The sequence below is a fragment of the Channa argus genome, chromosome 18, assembly GCF_033026475.1.
Source record: "Channa argus isolate prfri chromosome 18, Channa argus male v1.0, whole genome shotgun sequence".
NCBI lineage: Eukaryota > Metazoa > Chordata > Actinopteri > Anabantiformes > Channidae > Channa > Channa argus.
The window spans coordinates 3,909,927-3,929,733 of record NC_090214.1 but is presented as its reverse complement, the minus strand read 5'-3'; the positions used below and the strand labels follow the sequence as shown (position 1 = coordinate 3,929,733).

General features: G+C 41.1%; 1 protein-coding gene across 2 annotated transcripts in view; it reads right to left on the bottom strand.

The window, feature by feature from the left end:
* Nucleotides 1-19,807, bottom strand: part of c18h2orf42 (chromosome 18 C2orf42 homolog) — a 90,820-nt gene that overhangs the window by 24,051 nt on the left and 46,962 nt on the right. For both annotated transcript variants that reach the window (XM_067484762.1, XM_067484763.1), the window contains one exon: nucleotides 5,517-5,670. In XM_067484762.1, coding sequence (XP_067340863.1) covers nucleotides 5,517-5,670 — 154 coding nt within the window. The remainder of the gene's footprint in view (nucleotides 1-5,516; nucleotides 5,671-19,807) is intronic.

Here is a 19,807-nt window from a genome sequence, read left to right as displayed (position 1 = left end):
GGGAGAGGGAAAATGTCAAAGAGGAATGAGCCAACACAAGCAAGTGCTCCCAGTGAGCTGTAGGGTTTTCCTACTGTAATGATGAATCACATTACTGCGGCAAGATCTTTCACATGTCTTATTAGTCCAAATGTCAACTTGAGACTGCAACACGAAGACAATCCTATACAGATTTCCCACAGATTTGCCTGATTTATTTCATATTCACTTGCTCCAGTTAGGGTTCAATAGCATTTCCTCAAATCTCAAATCTCTCCACCGTCCTTATGACACCTCATTTATTTTAGCTGCTTCCAAATGATGAATTCTGGTGTTGTTGGGGTACCAGCTCCAAATATTTGTTTTATTTTACGTTACTAAATTAATCAACATAAACATGAATTTCGCCTAATTAAAGTGTAGAAAAGTACATTTAGTTAAGGACGACTTTCAATGAAGAATATTTGCTTGTAAAGGGGCATTTTTTTCAGTGGTTTTACTGGGAATTTAAATATTTCTATCACATTTTTTTTGCAGATCAAATCTCTATTCATTAATGCAAGCAATGTATTGGCATCGCATTACTTACCGGCTCCATTTAGCTCCAACTTGGAGTGAAGCACCCATTTGAGTCAGATTGCAGGCAGATGATGATCTCTCCATAAACAAACAGTTTCCCAATAATTTGTGAGCAGACTGAGACCTGTTGGTCCAAACCAGATCTCTGTGTTCCTACTATCTGCTCAAATCAGTGAATTAGGGTCTGATTCAGCGGAGCTAAACAGGTCTGGAAGTGCCCTTTGTTTCCCTCTCTCCTTTTTACCCTCCCCTCTGCAAGCATTACATTTGCAACTTGACATTAGCAAGTGAGCACAGGCTCACAGGTGTGAGCAAGAGTGAAAAATTGCTAAATTATGGCATTCAATTATTATTATTTTTTTTTTTTTTTTGGGCTCCCCGTGGCATCTAAATCAAAGAAAACATTGATCTGGATGGAGCAGAAAGCCTTTTGCGCTGCTCCACTTTCATCAGGTTATGCTTTTCAGGGCAGATTGCAATAAATTACAGTTAAAGTTAAAAGCTGTGTGACGGCCATAAATCAGTCACACTGCACAGGACGCTTTGACAAAGGAGCAGTTAACAGAGTTTATTACGGTGCTTTGAGTTAGTCAAAAGGTGGGACGCAGTCCAGGAGACCTCACAGCCAGTCAGCAGGTGTTGCTTTATTGTAAATAAAGCAGAAGCAGGAGACTTGTCTTTTAAATCATCCTCACTAATACATATACATTTGAGAAGGCCTCTATGCAGTGCTGTAGGGATGACATTTTTACGGTGTATAGACCAACCCAAAAGTTAGCATCTTCCTGGTTCCCTGGACAAAAAGTAAATGGGATTTTTCCACTGACATTAGAATTTCTGTGACATAATCTAATTTATGATTTTGTTTTAAATGTTGATACAATTGCCAGAAGTAAGAAGCTATTATTAAAGAAGTACATCACTTAACTTTCAATTTGTAATTTAGCTTTGCACGCTTACCTCTTTTACAAAAGCCTTTCTTGTTATTATGACCCGATAGAGCTAGTGCTCACAAGTTATAAACCCGTCAAGTGAAAAGATGGAGTCTCTGTCACCGCTTGATGATGTTTAATATTCCAGGTGACCACTGTAGTCTCATTTAGCAACTTGTTAAAACTTGTTAAGACAAGCTTAAAAAAAGCAAATGGTAAAATGGTGGTGGTAAATGCATCGATGCATTTTATGTTAGAGAATAAAATGTGCAGGTCTTGGCCTTGTGTTAACTACAGACATTATTTCAGGCTACAAAAGAAACAGACTTCAGGATGAGCAAACTGAAAGTGTAAAAATTCTGACTGATCTTCAGGTTTTAGGACTCGTTCCTTCAGCCAAGAAAACAAGACCTCAGTCACAACTTTGCATTTGCTTCTTAAACCTTATTAAAAGAGTGCAATTAGGGAAGAGTTACATTTCTGTGATTCAGCTGAACCAAGAGGAGTACTGAGCCCTATTTGTTTAAAGAGCTGGTGACGAAGGCAGTGAAATATTTTGTTCCTCGCCAACTGCCATTACACTACAGCAAGAAAACGAGGAGCAATAGTGTCTTTCTGTCCTTCGAGTGCTTCACACCAGCCTTAATCTAATTGCAAAATGTGGAAGAAAAACTTTCGGAACATAAAGAGCGAGTCAATCTGTATCTCTCTGGTCTTACCGCCTGCCTGTCAATCGAACGAAGGGGCTGCAAAACAACACACATATAATTTGGTATGACAGCCTTCTGGTGGCAGCTGGGGTGAAGAGTTCACTGTGTGAAAGAGACAGAGACTTTAAACATACAGCAGCAGTTAAATTTACTGTATATGAGGAACATTTACGTATAGTAGTACAACTATGGTAAAGGAGGCATCTGAGAGTTTGACAATTTGCAAAAACACAGGAGCAATTGTTCAGAGCCTTGTGCACAGAGAGGTCAAGTAAGTGTAGCACAAGCACATCTATTCAAAGCGTTAAGAAAAAAAATCAAGTGTAACTAGCCAACAAAACTTCTTTCATTTAGATCCCAGCCCATTACATTGAATCTACTGTCTCTTCTTCTCTGTACTGACACTAAGAGAATGTCTTTTGACAAGGGTGAAGTGGACTAAAGCAGAGGATGACCCAGAGCTCAGGCAGGGAGCTGGGGGCCCCGGAGGCTGTGGATCCATGACAGTCGATCAGGCCGAAGAAAGAACAGAGTGAATCTGCAAACGGTACGGGTGTGATAATGGATTCCCACATTAGGTCAATCATGGTCTGATGAGAAATGGGATATGGCAGCAGCTTGGCACGGGAAGTCGACAATCTGGTTTTTAAAGCGAGGCGTTGAGTGGGCCAGTGACTCTATGCTTGATGGCAGGCACTGGGGGGTTGTGCTGGGGATTTCTGGAGACTTCCCCAGGTCACAGAGCAGAGTGGAAACACATGGTTTCAATGTGTCTCACTTCTCTTACACTCGGAGCGTGGTGAATTTGTAACTTCCGAGATTTCAACATTTCCAGTACATTTCTACACACCTCCCATCACCTTCTACATGCGTGCAGGAATTCCTGTAAAGTTCATGGGTAACAGTGGCTGAGAAACTCTAGGGTGGAAAACCATAAATTACCTGACATAAAAGGCAGAAGCGACCACAGAAACCCTTACTGAGAGTTTCAGAACAGCAGGGTGCAGCGTCACGGAGGGGTCATGCGTCGGCCATTCAGACCCAAGGGGATAACACATGGATACACACACACATAGACGCAGTATACAGTTAAACAGAGTTAAGGAAGCATGATCAATTCCCACAGGGGCAGCCACGTCTAAAAATATTTCTCCCTGTTTTTCATATGTTTGAAACTTTCACAATGCAGAGACGTAAAAAAAGTGAACGCAAACACATACAAACATCATTATTCACACAATAAAACCTCACCCCAACAGAAATGTTGGGGTGGAAAAAAACTTATCAAAGTGGGTGCAGACGTTTTCACTTTCTTTTGCTCTCAGCAGGCTGTTCGGGGAGTTGAAAAGGTGAAAACACGGCGCGGCACATATGCGCACACGTCTTAAGACACGAGAAATTAAGGGCAACCTTTGACTTTGTTTGTTGGTCTAGACCCAGGCATGAACCTCCACCCCACCAGGGCATGCTGGGACTTTAAGCATGGGGCAAAGGTCAGTGGGATGGGCAGCAGTGTGACACTGAGGTGACAGAGGGGTAAACAGAGATGGTTTTTGCTCTTATTATTTTCTTCTTTTTGACCCATTATGAATCACCGTTAGACTGAAATGTCTCAACAATAAGTAGCCTTGTTGTCCATATTAGATGCAGATACTTAAGGTCCCCACAGTATGATGCTCCGAGATATGACTGAACTCAAATTTTATTGCAATGCTGCAAAAAGGTTATTTTTGGTTTTTAGTAACAATTTCCAACAGCTATTGGATGGCCTGCAATGACATCTTGTACAGATACACATGACCCCCAAACAAGCAGCTGTGTGTTTCCAAAATATCTCCCCAGATACACTTTATAATGGACCGTATTCACATGGCAGCAATTTTCCTCTGACGTCACACTCCAAGTGCGACATCCATCTTAAGGATAACGCCTTATCGCTGTGTTTCGGGTTGTAAGGCTTAGAAAAATGTTAGCATTTCAAAAGACCTTCCCACCTCAAACTTGACATGCTGGATGACATTCGCCGGGTGCGTGGACATCACACTTTCTGTTGCAACCTTCCTGTGTACTTTTCACAGCACAAACTCTGCCTAATTGCAGCCTTGTAGCATGACTCACACGTCTTCTGTTAAAGAAAGAGAAGAGCTTCATGTCACTTATAGCAACATGTAGGTCAGGATGCAGCGGGAACATTTCTATATTGAATTCTCGGTCTGTTGTTGGGGATCCTGGCTAGAGCTGCACGCCTCATGGAGTCTGTCTGTGAGCCGAGTCAATACATAGTCTGAACGAGGTCCTCGAATCACATGGCCATAAATCCCCTTTATGACAGATTAGAGAGAGCTATGGCTTTTCCACTCGTTTACCCATAAATACAGCAACGTGCTCAGCTGTTTTATGCGCCTCTCTTGAGATGATGGAAAGGGAGAGCTGATGTTTATAGCTGCCACAGACCAGCAGTGAAAATGTCTCTAACTGGCTATAGTCCAGCAGAACTACAAAGCAGTGAGAACACAGAGCTGCTCTGTAATGGAAAAGCAAAACAGCTGTGCGATATGATTTAGCTTTGTTCCTTTCAGAGTGTGTTTTGCTGCGAGAAATAACAAATAAGAACATTTAGAGAATAGTCCCTGCCGCACATTGCAGAGATCTTTTTTTTTTTTTTTAAACAAGGTTTTTACAAATTCATGTTTCACATATTAAGGATTAAAGAAAGGAAATTAGCAAAAAAAAAAATAAAATAAAGAAAAGAAAATGGAGGCAAGAAGGGCGAGAGGCTGACAGAGAAAAGGTTAGAGAAGGAGGCAGGCGAGCCGTCAGATCTGATGTAGGAGTTTTTTCCTGACAGCTGTAATTCTCCAGCCTACAGAATTTCATCAACAGCAGTTTCATTTAAGCTGTGCCGCAGGGCAGCGGCCCTTTCAAGTCTCCTTCCTCTGACAGGTAGATTTATTAGTCCTGAAATTTGTACAGATCACACATCACTCATGGCAAGCTGTCAGCGTGTCAGAGGGGGCCTCCTGGCTTTCTTAAGGTGGATCTGCCCCGAAGACTTTCACCTCATTCCTTCCCTCTTTTAAAAAGGGAGGTTAAAAAAAGCCAAAAGCCAAAGAGGAGACTAAAAAGTGCCGTCTGCCTTTTTTAGATACTAATACAGGAATGAGGCATGGTGAGAGGTGACTGACAAGTGAGAAAAAATTTAAAAATGTTTTTTTGCTCTGCTAATTAAATGTTAGCATTAAGCACAGAACAAACTCGGAGACGTTGGCTTGGCTTTTACTACAAACTCATATTATAATGTGGGTATTTTACTCACCACCATCAATGACAAGTTCAAGGTTTGCTGTAACACTGGTAGACACCGTTTTACGACGGTGATCCCAAATCAGTCGTGACGTTATGCACTGGTCTTCGTCTTCTTCTTCTTCTACTGAGGCTTCCTGCACTTTACTGAAGATTTCATCTAAAGTCTAAAAACAGACAAACACAAAAGCCACATTTCGTGAAAAAACATCAGACGACGGTTTCTAGGACGCTAGCTACTTGCTAAACAACACCATCACTGACAGTGTTATTTGCAATGTGCTTTTGTTAAACACTTCATATATTACATTTGTAACTGGAGCATGTTGAATTACCTGCAGCCATGGATTTTAGTAGCAGCTATATGAGAGATATCCTTAAAGTGCTATTTAACTGGAAGGTACCAACTTGCTGCGTCTCCCCACACCCCCACTCTAATCTAAGATGGTATCTTCCAGCTTCTGATTGACTGAAAACACCTGTTTCAGGTAATCAGCAGTGGGGGGGCACTTGTTGTGTCGAGATAGTTGGAAAACAAACAGGCAGGGTGTCTCTGAGGACCAGGGATGGGAATTTATGGCCTAGATGCTGCCGAAAATTGCAAATGAACCAAAAATGGCAACAAGGTTGGATAATAATGTTTCTTTAGTCTTCTTTAAAGTAAAAGGTCAAAACTAAACTGGAGAAGCATTCTGTAAAATCGAATCAATGTTTGCATGAACAGTTTGGACTTACATGTATTTACTTTATTTTCACTCTTAACCACCAAATACATGGTAACAATAAAGTGTTATGGGAGATTTCTTTTAAACCTATAATCACTATAATCGGTTGTGTGCGGCACACCTATCATGAGTCCAGGTTAGTAAAAAACAAAGTGTTCATTTAAGGCAAAGACATTTATTCAGCTGCCTTCAACAGCCAACTGTGCAGATTTGCCGGTATGTTTATATTCACCCAAAACACCCCGTCATATTATCAGCAGAATTATGGCTAAATGTTGAGAAAGGACAGAGAAAAGAAGAAGAAAAATCCCAAGCAACAGTTAGAAAAATGAAAGAGCAAGAACGAGAGGGAGAGAAACCACTCTGGGCTCCGTCTTTCAGTTCCACATCTGGCCCTGATATTTCAGAGTTAATTAGTCATGCAGGGGTTGTGTGTAGATAAATCTATCATCCCGCGGTGCACAAACCATTTGAGAAATGAAAGGAAGTAAGGAGATATACACAGTCCGAGCTCCTTCATGAAATACTGGCCCAGATTAAAAGCAGACACAGTGGTGATGAGAGGGAGGGATCAGGAACGAGCCTGGCCCTGGACTTTCTCATACAAAAGCAAACGTTCATGCACGCACATTTATGAAATTCGGCCAAAAGTAATGGATAAAAGGTTAAAATAGCAGAAAAGTAATGTTTTACTTATATAGATCGCTACAAGTAGTATAAGATTAATAGAGATTCAAAACATACTGCATTCATTACTATTAACATAGTAGCTATGGTTGAAATAATAAGAACAAAAGTACACAGACATGATGAACATGACAATATTAGGCTCTAAGTGATTTTCTTATTTGTTGTTGAGACAGAATGATTATACAACCTTCATCATTAACAAATGAAATCCCCAAGAACTTGGTGCCCAGGGTTTATTCATTTGGGGTTTTCTGACATCAACACAGGCTCACATTTATGCATACATGGCCCAAGATACACATACACCCATTTACATTGTTAATTCAGTGGTGCTGAAAGTTCCGAAATGTCCAAGTTCAAGGCCTTTTAACTTCCTGTGAGTGACACTGATTAACTACAGCTGGTGGCTTCTCTGCGTCAACATAAAAATTGGATTGAGCAACGAGCGCAGTAAAATGGGAAAGTCGAAAGAGCTCAGAGCCAACCTGAGAACGAGGTGGATTTAGACAAACGAGGAATGTGGGGAGCCATCCGACCCCCCAGAACACTGTACCTACTGTAACATCAGGTGGCGGCATCAGGTGCTGAGGCCGCTTGCTGCCAGTGGACCTGGTGCATTGAACAGAGCAGATGTACAGTAATAGTGGAAAAGAAACAGAACTTCTCATTTCTGGATCCTTTTTACATCACACTTTTTACAATCTGAAATATTTAGACATGTTTTCCTATTCCCCATTACTTTGAGGAGCTGGTGCATGTTTACACAGTTAAACAAAGTTAACAGCGGAGGCTTCATAAACGTATGTTGGCCCCACCATCTGCTCTCTACGGTATCTCACTCAGCGGAGGAAGGAGTGGGAGGAGAGGAGTAACAAGAGGGCACGACAAGGAGCTGAAAGACAGACAACAAGGACATGTCGAAGAAGGACAAAACAATAGTGCATGAGGGGCAGTTTGTGAGGAGAAGGAAAAAGGATCCGAAGTGCGGAGGAAAGTGTTTGTGTTCGTTTTTTAGATGCTCGGGGGCACAGTTTGGGCTCCTCCGATTCTGACGAGCCCATTCAGGATGTTACTGTGAATCCAGATAAGGCTGAAGTTAATGGAAGTGCTTTTCAAGCTGTGAGACGAGTCACTTTTCACCACTTTTAAATTTATCCTTCGTCGAGCTCGTCACGAGTTCGCTGTTTACTCCCGCTTACTGTCACACAGCCAAACAAAGAAATGTGACTCAGTCCCCCCCCAGCTCAAAAAAGCGTTAATTAATTTACATCTTCATTAAGGACGTTCTGCTGTGAAGGTATTTCGACACATGATAAAGTTTAGATTTTATAAACTATCAACTAGTTAGAAATAAATGGGTTTTAATTAAGAAACAGAATGTAATGGACTGAAGTTTCAAACCACCTCAACTTTTAATTTACACTGTTGTTAAAGATACAGGTTTACAGAGAAAAGTATTCCTGTATTTCCATTTTCTGCTGCCTTGAACTAGTACCCCACTACATATCAGCGAGAAATGTTTCTCATCTGTAATTACTTTGCAGAAATAAAGTAAAAACATGTGATAATCTCACTAAATAGATGTACTCATCAGAGATTAACCCAGCGAAAACCAACTTAATGTACAGCTACAACAGTAAAAAGCTGTAAAATCTTTCTGCACGTTGAGGACCTTCACATTTACTTCGGCACTTTAACAAACAGTGATAATCTTAATTACAGGACTTTTAATTGCAAATGAGTATTTGTAGGTAAGGAATTTGAATACGGCTTTCACTTAGCATGTATGTTTGGATTATTTTGCTTCATTACCAGAAAGATAATGAGTGTTTAAATACCCACACATTTGAAACACTGATATGCAAAGTCCTGATTGTGGTCTTAAGCTGTCCTTTGTCACTTTATTTCCACATACTGTCCTGCAGGACCAGAGCGGACATGTAAGGCAGCCGATAGCCATCTGACCAGGAAGCACTAAATCACAGATGAAACAGCAGGGGAGGAAGCTGTAAATCACACATTACAAAGGGCCCGGTGAAAGCTCAGGAACAGCGCTCCGCTACGGCATCATCCCCCCATAGCCCGCCTTCAAAGCCAGCTGAGCCAGGAAGCAGTCATTCCTATTTCCTGTTCTGCTCTGCTCAGGGGATGACAGCACAACTGAGGTGTGAAGGAAAACCACTTTTTTTTGTGTTTGGATATATTCTTCCTCCCAAGGACGTGTGAATCTATTGTGACTGTGTTCACGGTGGCTTTCTCTGAGCTGATGAAAACAGATTACGGAGGTGCCGAAATCACAATTGTAAGAATGTGAACTCTGACCGGGACAAAGCTGTTGTCGTGGAAACACCGATGATGGGTTTGTTGGTGTCAGGGTTGGTTTAGTTGAAAGTTAAAACAAAGGAAGACAGTTTTCCCAACTATAAACACCTCACTTATTATCAGGGTGTGTGCTCTTATAATAATAATAACACATACTGATTTCCTTTTCTAGACAATAAAATTAATTATTTAGTGCTTTTAAAAACACATTCACTGATTGCTGGATGGTGGGAAGATAGTGTACAAAGTTTACTTTTGGCTTTTTCAGTGAAAACACCTTCCTGCTGCAGCCGAAAATGGCATGAGTGAATAAAAAACTTGTAAATGTATGGAACAGTCGACCGCCAGCCAAAACAAGCCACCTGTATACAGCTCAGTAAAGGACAAAGGCATAGGCACCTGTACACCTTCATCACTGACTGAAAGCACTCTTTGCCATGGATGGAATACGGAACAGGCCTATGATTTTGGGTCCTGTTGTTTACCAAAAATCTTAGTTTATGTCCAAAAGTAGATAGAAAATGATCACAAACACAAACATTCCAAACAGACTTGATAAATTACTCCAAAGAGGCTCAAAATGACCAAAAAGAAAGTGTGGGGGACCCTTTCCTTGTCAGTGCCCAGGAGTCTATTGCTTCACATGATCCATCCATGTTCCTAGTGAACAATCAGTCGCTTTACAAAAATGTGTGTAATTACATATGAGTGGGAGTTAAGAGCTGCAGCTTGTGACGCACTGCCAAGTTCACTTGTCACTGGCTGCCGGTGATTTGACATATCGATAACTCACCCGCTCGTCCTCATAAGATCAAACTTAGAGAAGCTGAGTAATGTAGTTTCACTGAATGAAACAACGAAAGGTCATTTGTTCCTTTAACAAAGTTATGGTAAAAATGTTCCGTCCACTTCATGAGCCTAGTTAGGATTACGGTAAATATCATGAGCCACAGTGACCACAGCGATGATGATGCTCATTTGGGTGCGTTTGATTTGTCACATTGCTGGGATGCAGTTAGGGAATGTGAACCCCATTAGCCCCGGATCAGCAGACTTGTTAGCAGCAGCACCTTCTGCAATAATTTACAACCCTTTCATCTCAACAGAATGTGTTTCTTGTAGGGTGTAATGGAAGTAATCCATTTCGCCTGTCAGCGCTGGAAAACACTTTGTTTTCTGTACAAATTGTGTTTGGGTGGAAAATGCTGGTTGGGGAAGAGGTGGTAACAGGGGGAGAAGGACATTTTGCCATTTGTATGTTTCATATATGCATGCAGATTATGTAAATTCTTTACAGCAAGTCCGTTCTATAGAATGCTCAGTGTACATATTTGCAGAAACAAAACCAGTGGTGGAAAGTGTGTGTGTGTGTGTGTGTGTGTGTGTGTGTGTTATAATACCTGTATGTGAGTACTGATGCGTTGAGGGTAAATGTTAGACTCATACTTGACAGCTATGGCTACAAGTTTGCAGAGAAAATGTTTATATACAAAACAGAAAATATGATCCTCAAAACGTTTCCTGTAAGTCGCCAGTATATTTTCGAAGAAATGCAGTTTTAGTATCAGGGGTTAGTTGCGGCAATTTTTAGCATTAGTACAGTAAGTGCCTAAAGCAACAGAGGGATGTGGTGAGCCACTTTATTTTTCAGGAACCGTCAGTGGAAATTAGGTTAAATTAAGGATGAAATGCTAAAGGTTGAATCAACACGCAGCGCTTCATCTGGTGATCATCATCACTTTGAAGCACAAGTTATTTCAATGCAGCTGGAGAAAGAAAACATGCCACTGAACCAACATCCAGCAAAAGCACCAGTTAATTGTTTAGTGATTACAGAGCACATTCATATTGTGTGGCAGCTATGAAGTCATAAAAACACTGACGCAGCAATAAAATGAGATGAGCATTTTCTTTACATGTAGCACATAGGGGCCAGGGATGTTTTGGTTTGCATGCTTGTCACTCAGTTGCTATGTATGGGCTTGTTTTTTTTGTGTACATGTGTGTGTGTGTGTGTGTGTGTGTGTGTGTGTGCACTGAGGCATGGTGGTAGTGGCGTAACTCATATCACCTGTGCACCTGTTGCTCAGTAACAGGTATGCGAGAGACCTATGCTAACACTACATAGATTTAGAAGAAGAAACGGCGAGATGGAGGGAACTGATAACAGGTTTATTAATGAAAAAAAGCTAAAGATTAACATAAATTTGCTCCTGAGAGGAGGACACGAAAAAAGACACGACAGGTAGCAAACATTGAAACACGAGGATATACGGCAGAGATAACTAACTGAATAAAAAAATTAAAAAAACGGAGCAAACCAAACCTCGGACAGGCAACAGAGTTCAAAAACAAGAACCAGGAATCCAATAAAACAGATGTCAGGCCAACCAGGGAGCGAGGTCCACTGTCTGGGACTTAGACGGAGGATCTGGCAGGGGACTGTGGGAAGAGCCGGGTATAAATAAACCAGGGAACACGTGTGAACAATCAGGCCGATGAATTAACATAAGGCAGGAAGCAGGTAAACGGGGCTACAAAATAAAAGTCCTGGGCAGGAAGTGGAAACAAAGTGGCGAACAAGCCGAAAGCCATTGATCTTGAAGAACAATTTCTAAGGGGGTGGTTTATTTCTTCTAAAAAACAACCAGAGCTGTTACAGAGTCTGACAGACTCTTATTGGCTAATTGTTACCTCAGATGGTCGCTATAAAAACACAGTTTTACTTTGGATTTTTAAAGCTACACTTGTTTGCTTTTTTCCACATATGGGAGCAGAGGTCAAAGATCAACGGCTTTCAGCTTGTCCCTTCAGCCGTCGCCACAGCGGAACATATTCCGCATGTTGATTTGGCCTGTGTTTTTACACCGGATAACCTTCCTGCCGCAACCCTCCCATTTCTTTGTCCGGGCTCGCGACCGGCACCCAAGGTTGCCCTTGTTGGCTGGTACAAGCACCAATTTGGCTCTTTAACTGCTAAATGTTCATCAGTAAACTCGGACTCTTTTGGTGAAGAGCAGGGGGAGAATAAAAGAATAAAACAGTTGTGGGCTGCTGGAAATGACGCTAACTGAGACGAAGTTACAGGACAGAAAACCAAAACAATAAGCTAAAAGACACTAAAAAGCTCCAATATGAGGGGAAGTCAGCAGATTCATCAAGTGCTGCGTGAGTTAGCTCTTTCATATTAAACATAGTCACTTTATTCATGTTAATGCTGTATAATGTAATTACTTACTGCATTTGATTTCCGAATGTTAAATTCATTTATTCATATACATGTGTAAATATCATTTTCCAGTGGGTGTTGTAGTAGATTACAACACTGACTCTATTAAAGTGCTCAGACTGGCTATTAAGCCCTTGTTTACTGACATGTGAGAACATCCAATACTCATTTAGCCAAAGCAATAACCGTAATGACGTTAATGCCCAAAGTCTATTTCTTAAAAGCTCTTTAAAAAAATGATAACACCCTTTTCTTTTTTCTTTATTCTGACATATTAGTGCATGTGCCCCCGCCACAGACGGCCATTATATGTAAATTCTGCATTATGTCTTTTTATTGTAAAGGGCCAGAAAGCATCATATTTCAGCTCTGAGTATGATTCATAATCTCACAATTAGACAATATTTGTTTACGAGAACAAACTGCTGACTCCGTGTCTATTGCTTTTATTCAATGCATTTCAACCCAACTTAATATTTTACCCCACTTTCAAACCAAAAACAATAATCCATCTCTTTTTCTCCCATTTATCTGCACCCCCTCCTCCTCTTCCTCACATCTACCCACTCACTCCCTCATTCCTCTCCTACTGTATCTCCCACAGCCCCCACAGTCCCGTTCATAAATCCAGGGACAGCAGCGCTTTAATGGATAATTAATTGATGCTGCTGCAGCACTGTAATAAGACAATAAATTACGACACAGGCTGGTGTGCTGTGTCAGTGTGTGTTGCTAATGGCCCTTCAGGGCTGGGGCAGGAGGCTAATAAATTAGACAGGTATTAACTGTTGTGTGCTAAGTAGCCCTCCACTGCTGGCTGCTGCGAGAGGAGGGGAGGAAGGAGAAAAAAAGGGAGAAACTGTAGAGGGGGAAAAAGAGACGAGAGATGCAAGAGGAGAGTGAGATTTTAAGTTTAGCTGCAAGTATATTGTATTTTTACTAAGAGATAATGTTGTTCTCCCCCATTATTTACAATTTAATAACTTAATAGCTTAGAAGTTATTAATTCGGATTGAGGGTGAATAAAGAATAGAGAGAGTGGATGGAGAGAGTGGATTTGTGTTGAAACTGGACCCAAAAAAAAAAAAGAAACCTCAAGAACAAAAGTTCCTTTATGGCTTATGCACGTTCTGTTAATGATGTAAAGACTGCATCAACCAAATACTACGGGACAGGATTGTGTATGGACACAATTCTACTGACTGCAGATCCACTCTGGTGGCGTGAATCGCCCACCATGATGCTTGAATTCATTCATTTCCACAATTGTTGCCACAAATATGTCCAAAATGTGTTATATCCCCTTCTAAAAAATGGGGCATTGTGCACAAAACCTCTGTATTATTGAAGTATTATATATAGTATTTTGTGGCTTATGGTAACGTTAAATCTCCATATTTAGACTTACGGTTCAGAGGGAGAACACTAGAATCCTGTATGTGGTCTCAATGGTGTGAAGCGCTCATCATGTCAAGTCTGAAGGATTGTGTTTAGCTTTCCAAAGAAGAAAAGCACAGCTTAGTAAACAAGGACAACGTCTCCCGCTAGGAGATGTGGAATTTCAGCAGATAGACTCTAATCCCATTTTAATGGTTGTCTGATTAGGAGGTGAGAGGGATTAGGACGTGAGCACATACATGTGTTGTGTTGCATGCGCCACATACACCACATGTTAGGAAAACTAGTAACGCTGGGTATTGCTAACAAAGGGGGGAAAAAAAGCTGCGTAGATCAGGAGTGAGCAGGGGAAGAAAAATGGCCGCTCAGTTACGTCGTTCCAATTAAAAAACGCTGCAAATCTCTCATCTCCTAATGTTAGCACTAACGAGCGGGGCTTAGTGGCAGTTATGTAGATAAAAGCTCTTTCTGATTGATTCCAATGGCCCATTGAAATTTGTTTCACTCCACCTTATTGATCACTCCCCGCTGCTTGAAAACTGCTAATTAATAATGATAATAAAAGCGCCACAGCTCGTTAAAATCAAACACACGCGGCTGAACCTCGAGTCTATTTTATCCTCTCCAGTGCTTTCACTTCATCGGCTCCTCTCTCCCGTTGTGCTTCAGTGTTTTTGCTCTGTTTACACTGTTTCACTTGTTTAAAAAAGCTCTAATTTTAATGTCGGATCCAGTGACGTTTTCTCACTGACATCTGCAACACCACATGTAATAATATTAATCTTGCACTTGCTATTACACTTGTTATTATCTGCACTTATTAATTCTGATGCTGGCAGATAACTGTCCTCCCACACACACACTCCATCTTTAATAATAATGTTTTTGCTATTTTCTGCCCACAATCATTCCCCTGATTGACACGCTCATCCTTTTATGTTAGGCATTTTTGTGATTTACATTCCCTGCTTTCTACTTCTATTTTAAAGATTCGCTGCAGCCAAATGTTTGTATTATTTTATTTGTATTTCTTTGGGACGCTCAACTCTGAGACTACTGCCATTTGCCCATAAACAGTGAAGGTAAATAGAGTTTTAAATTGAGCCAGTACAGAAGAAACAGCCCTTTTGAAAAGGGTTTATGATGTTTTCTACGAATCCCTGTGTCTGTGCAATGCAATGGTTAATATTTAGCGTTAGCTGTGATGGCAACAATTAACACAAATTCAACCAATCCCTGTTTAATCTCTGCCCCCTTTCTCCCAATTTGAACAACACTCTACAGTCCCTGAATGCCTCACACTGCGAGAATGAGAGCTTGCTAATGCTATGTTGTATTGAATTTTAAAGTAAAAACTAAGCACAAAAGCTAATGATAGGTCCACATATGACAAGACGTAAAGAATTTGTCTATTTGTCTAATTATATGCAGGAGGCTCTAACAATATGCATCCAACCTTTCCTTGAACTTCCAGGAGAGGATGAATGTCTGCTGCTATTGCATCATGTCCAACGTTGTGGTAGAAGACAAACAAACATTTTTCTATCCGAAAACACACCTGGAGAGTGACTGACCCCATCCGGACCACTTGCCTTTCTGCCATTGATGTTAAGCAAGGCCTGGTATTGGTGCAAGATGAGATTGATGAGAACCTAAGTGAAACGTGATCTCAATTATTGCTAACATATTGAAGATTATGTACCAAATTGAGGATTATAATGTATGAGGATAAATCTGAAGTCACAAATACATTGATTTTTGTCCACAAAAGTTTACAGTCTTGCAGGAAAACATTCAGTTTGTTTGACTACAGCTTTGTTAAACTTTTGAAGGGTTGCATTTACAACATTTACAATTCCCCCCAAAAGTTGGGAAGAGGTGAAAACGTAAAAAAAACTGAAAGCAATGACTTGCAAACCTCATCAACCCCGATTTTATTCACAATAGAACCTAAACAACATATCAGATGTTGAAAGTGAAAAACATATAAAAATACTGGCTGATTTTCGGGTTGAATTGGGGTTGTAGACTCTCACAGCACTGGGTCAAGGTTAGATGACGATCATGGGCACGACTGATAAAATAAAATGTCAATCAATCACTACACTACGCGTTTATCAACTTTTACACACAACCACAATTTTTCTCTAACTTCAACCAACGTGCTTTCGTTGCCTAAAACCAACCACACGTGGGAATCTGGAGTCAAAATCAAGTTTATTGCATGACCAGCACATTCTGTCGCATTTGAACATTATCAAACAGTAATTATTTTCTCTTCAAAAACGCAAATCAGCTTTGCAGTTTGGTTTTGCACACACATAATTTGTAGGAGACGGGAGACGGGGTTTTTCTAATTCCCCCTCCACGGAGATGAGGAAGGGTGACGGTGAGGCGTTGGCAACAGTGGCAATAAAACAGTAGCAGCGGTGACTGTGGATGATGATAAAGCTGTTTGACTGTGTCATGAGCAGCCCTGCAACTACCCTGCTCTGCAGAGAAGTGGAGCGCTTAATATATTATCAGTAGACACGACTGACACCACCAAAGACAGAGTACCTAGTGCAGAGCTCTCGCAGCCCAGGACCTGAAACATTCCTCCATATTTTTCACTGGCTGTCAGGGCGTCTAATAAAGCAGGCCAAAATGGAGGGACGGTGCAGGAGCTGAGGGTGGATGAAGTATCTAGCACTGATGTAATATGGCTTATAAATCTAATTTAATTACCCAGCGTGGGGACAGGCTGTAGAAGCCATGAGTAGATTTATTGTGTCTTAACTTGGCATCTTAACGACTTTGTGCTTTTAATATCATTACCCTGTAATTTATTCGTTTTCGTGCACATACACACTCACCCTGCATAGTCACAGTAGTGCAACAGCCACACTGCAGTCATAATCTTTTTAAGCAGGCAGCTTTACAGATCATAGGGCTCTTGAACTGCGACAGCTATTGATCCATAAACTCCTTCGATGGATCATCTCATCCGTGCCTACTGCGTGTCATCAAGGGGCTACCACTTATCCGGGCATCATTCACGGCGTAGTTACGGTGCATCGTTGAAACGAGCTTTACATTAAAGAGGGCAGGTTAAACCGTTGTGGTGATCAACTTGCTGGTGACCAAGGTGATGCACCAAAAGAGTTTCGTAATCTCTGGTGCTGTCAGATGTTAGGACTCTTTGGCTGTAGGTGTTTTTTACGTTCAGACATGCCAAAACAGAACTTCACTCACTTGTGTCATAATGGCGTCCTACTCATAAAAGGCTATTTTCATATGGAGGTGCCTCATGAGTAACAAAGCGCGTCCAAAATAACAAACGACACCTCTTCCATCGCTCCAGAAACATAAATGCATTCACGACACCGAATCCATACCTTTGTTTTTTACTCTACACTGCATCACTCTTTGTTTTCTCTCCTCCACCTCCATTCTCCATTATCACCGTTTCTTTCTTTGCAGCTCGCCCTGCTGCTCGTCTTTATCTCACGTCATCTGTTTCGTCCCTTCTAGCACTGTTCTCTCGTCCTTCTTCCCCCCACTGGCCATCCCACGCCCTCCGGTTCAGCCTGCCGGCTTAAATAAGAAAGACAAAAGGTGGAAAAATAGACAGAAAGAATTAAGAACAGATAATAAATGAAGGATGGAAGCATGAAGGCAGCTTTACTCCTCCCCTCACTTCCCCTCTGCCTCCCACCATGTCAGGCAAATAGTTTCCAGAGGCTGCTGTTCAACATTAGCTTAGCCTGCTGTTCATGTGAGCCACTGACTTAATGCAGTCCTCTAAATGCCTGCCCTATGGCCTCACTGACAGTGACGTATTTGTTTTGCACACTTCTGCAATCTGATGTCTGCCACCACGCTAAAGGTTTGATTAATGCCTCCCATCCCCCCACTGTAATTGGCAGCGTCTGCGCTCACATCACAAAGTCTCTGCTGTCTGCCATTGGTTGGCAACATGTTAGGAAATGAATAAACCTAAACGCATAATTTAACTTTATTCACGACAGCAACTTTGATAACAGCCGATCTGTGACAGACCATTTGTTGCTCATTTCATTGAATGGTTCGATTATGCTCACTTGATACTCCGACAGGGAAAGAATGGGACTCATGCGAGAGCATTTTTACATTTTTAAATATCTTCAACTTTTTTCTCTGTGAGTCTTAATACAAGCGTTGCACATCAGATTCAGCAAACTCTCTTAACTGCACGAATTTTATCGTAAGCTGCTAGAGGATCTGCTGCTGTCTTCATCATTAACATAATCAATGCCCCTACATTTCCCACTTAAGTCTGTGTGTTCTGATTGTTTGTGATAAGTGTCATTCACAAAAATGTCTTATGACAATAAAAGTAAGAATTCAAGTCTTTTATTCAGAAAGAAATTTAACAGGAATAGATGGATGCAGCAGAAGACCCAAAACAAATGTGTTGTGGAAAATGTGTTGGTTAGAGCAGTGACAGAAATAACGTGGAAATCCTTCAGGCTGCATGAAATAAGATGCTAAAACATCTTCAAATGAATATGCAATGCAGTCAAAAGGACACTGAGATACTACAGTAGAGAAAATTCCAGGTGTGGTGTGGGATAGTACACTTACTGGTTTTCGAATAGAAGATGTACAGTGACCTGAACAGTGACCATCGAAGTTGCAGTGAGGAAATGCACTAAAATCTAAAATAACTGATTTTAAATTAGCAGCTATTATCATAATAGCATAGCAATAACGTAGCAATAAGTTTGCTCTATATTTCCAGGACGGTATGTTTAATTTTAACGATTGCTATCACATTTACACTCAGATTCATTTATGTGAAGCCACTAAAGTTCCTTTGTCAAACGAGAGAGAAAGGTAGTATCCCTGTTTATGACATGCACAGCACGTCTGGACCACTCATGAATTTAATTAGTAGCTGAGAGAATAATTTGTGATTATTGCTTGTGTGTGGAAGTCAGGAGCAAACCTGTTTGTACGAGTGGGTTTTTGCGTTAGGTCCAATGTGTCTGTATAAAAAAGTACTGGATTATTTGAGTTGGACAAATTCCCCCGTTCTAGCCCAAAATTGGCCCAATTAGTTTTAGTGTGGGCCCAGTATTACATTTATCCATCCATCATCTGTAACCACTTATCGTGTTCAGGGTTGCGGGGGGCTAGAGCCTATCCCAGCCGTCACAGGGCGAGAGGTGGGGTACAATCTGTTTTAAGGCCAACACAGACAAACACACACAGACAGGCCAACACTCACATTCCCACCTACAGCTAATTTGGAGTCACCAATTAACCTGCACTCCAAGTTTACTTACAAGGTAAAGATGAAAAATACTGCTGCAAATATGCACACACACTGTACAAAATCTACTCTGCTCTAAAAAAAAAAAAGTCCTCCCCATGAATGCAGCACAGAGCACAGTGTAAAGCAGAAGAAGAGCAGCAGCAGGAAGAGGATAAGGAAGACGAGGAAGGTTAAGCTGGAAACCTCAACCCCAATGAGATTTACCCTCGCGCTCTCTGACTGCCCCTGATCTGTTCCCACCGGTTCGCACAGAGGCAGCGGAGGAGAGGTCAAGAAGCGAACCACTGGCCCATATTAACATCAGACGGAAAAGGAAAGAGATGTCTGATTGGAAACTATTTAATTTGTCCTCAGTTTCAAGCTTTTCTCCCTCTACATAATGGTGCACATATTTCTGTGGTGCATTTTAAAAATACTCTGCAGTATGTATTTAAGGAGCAAAGATAGATCACATCTGAGTCAATTTATGAGCTTCTATCTTAAGCCCCCAAGTCTCTGATGGGATTTATATGTTTTGCACAATTATGTTGTTTGTTCTTTGGTCTCTTGGGAAACTGTTTGTTTATTTTTAATTATAGGGAAATATATCTTAGTTTTACAGCTTTCCTATGTTTTGGCCTTTATTGCCATCACTGAAATGC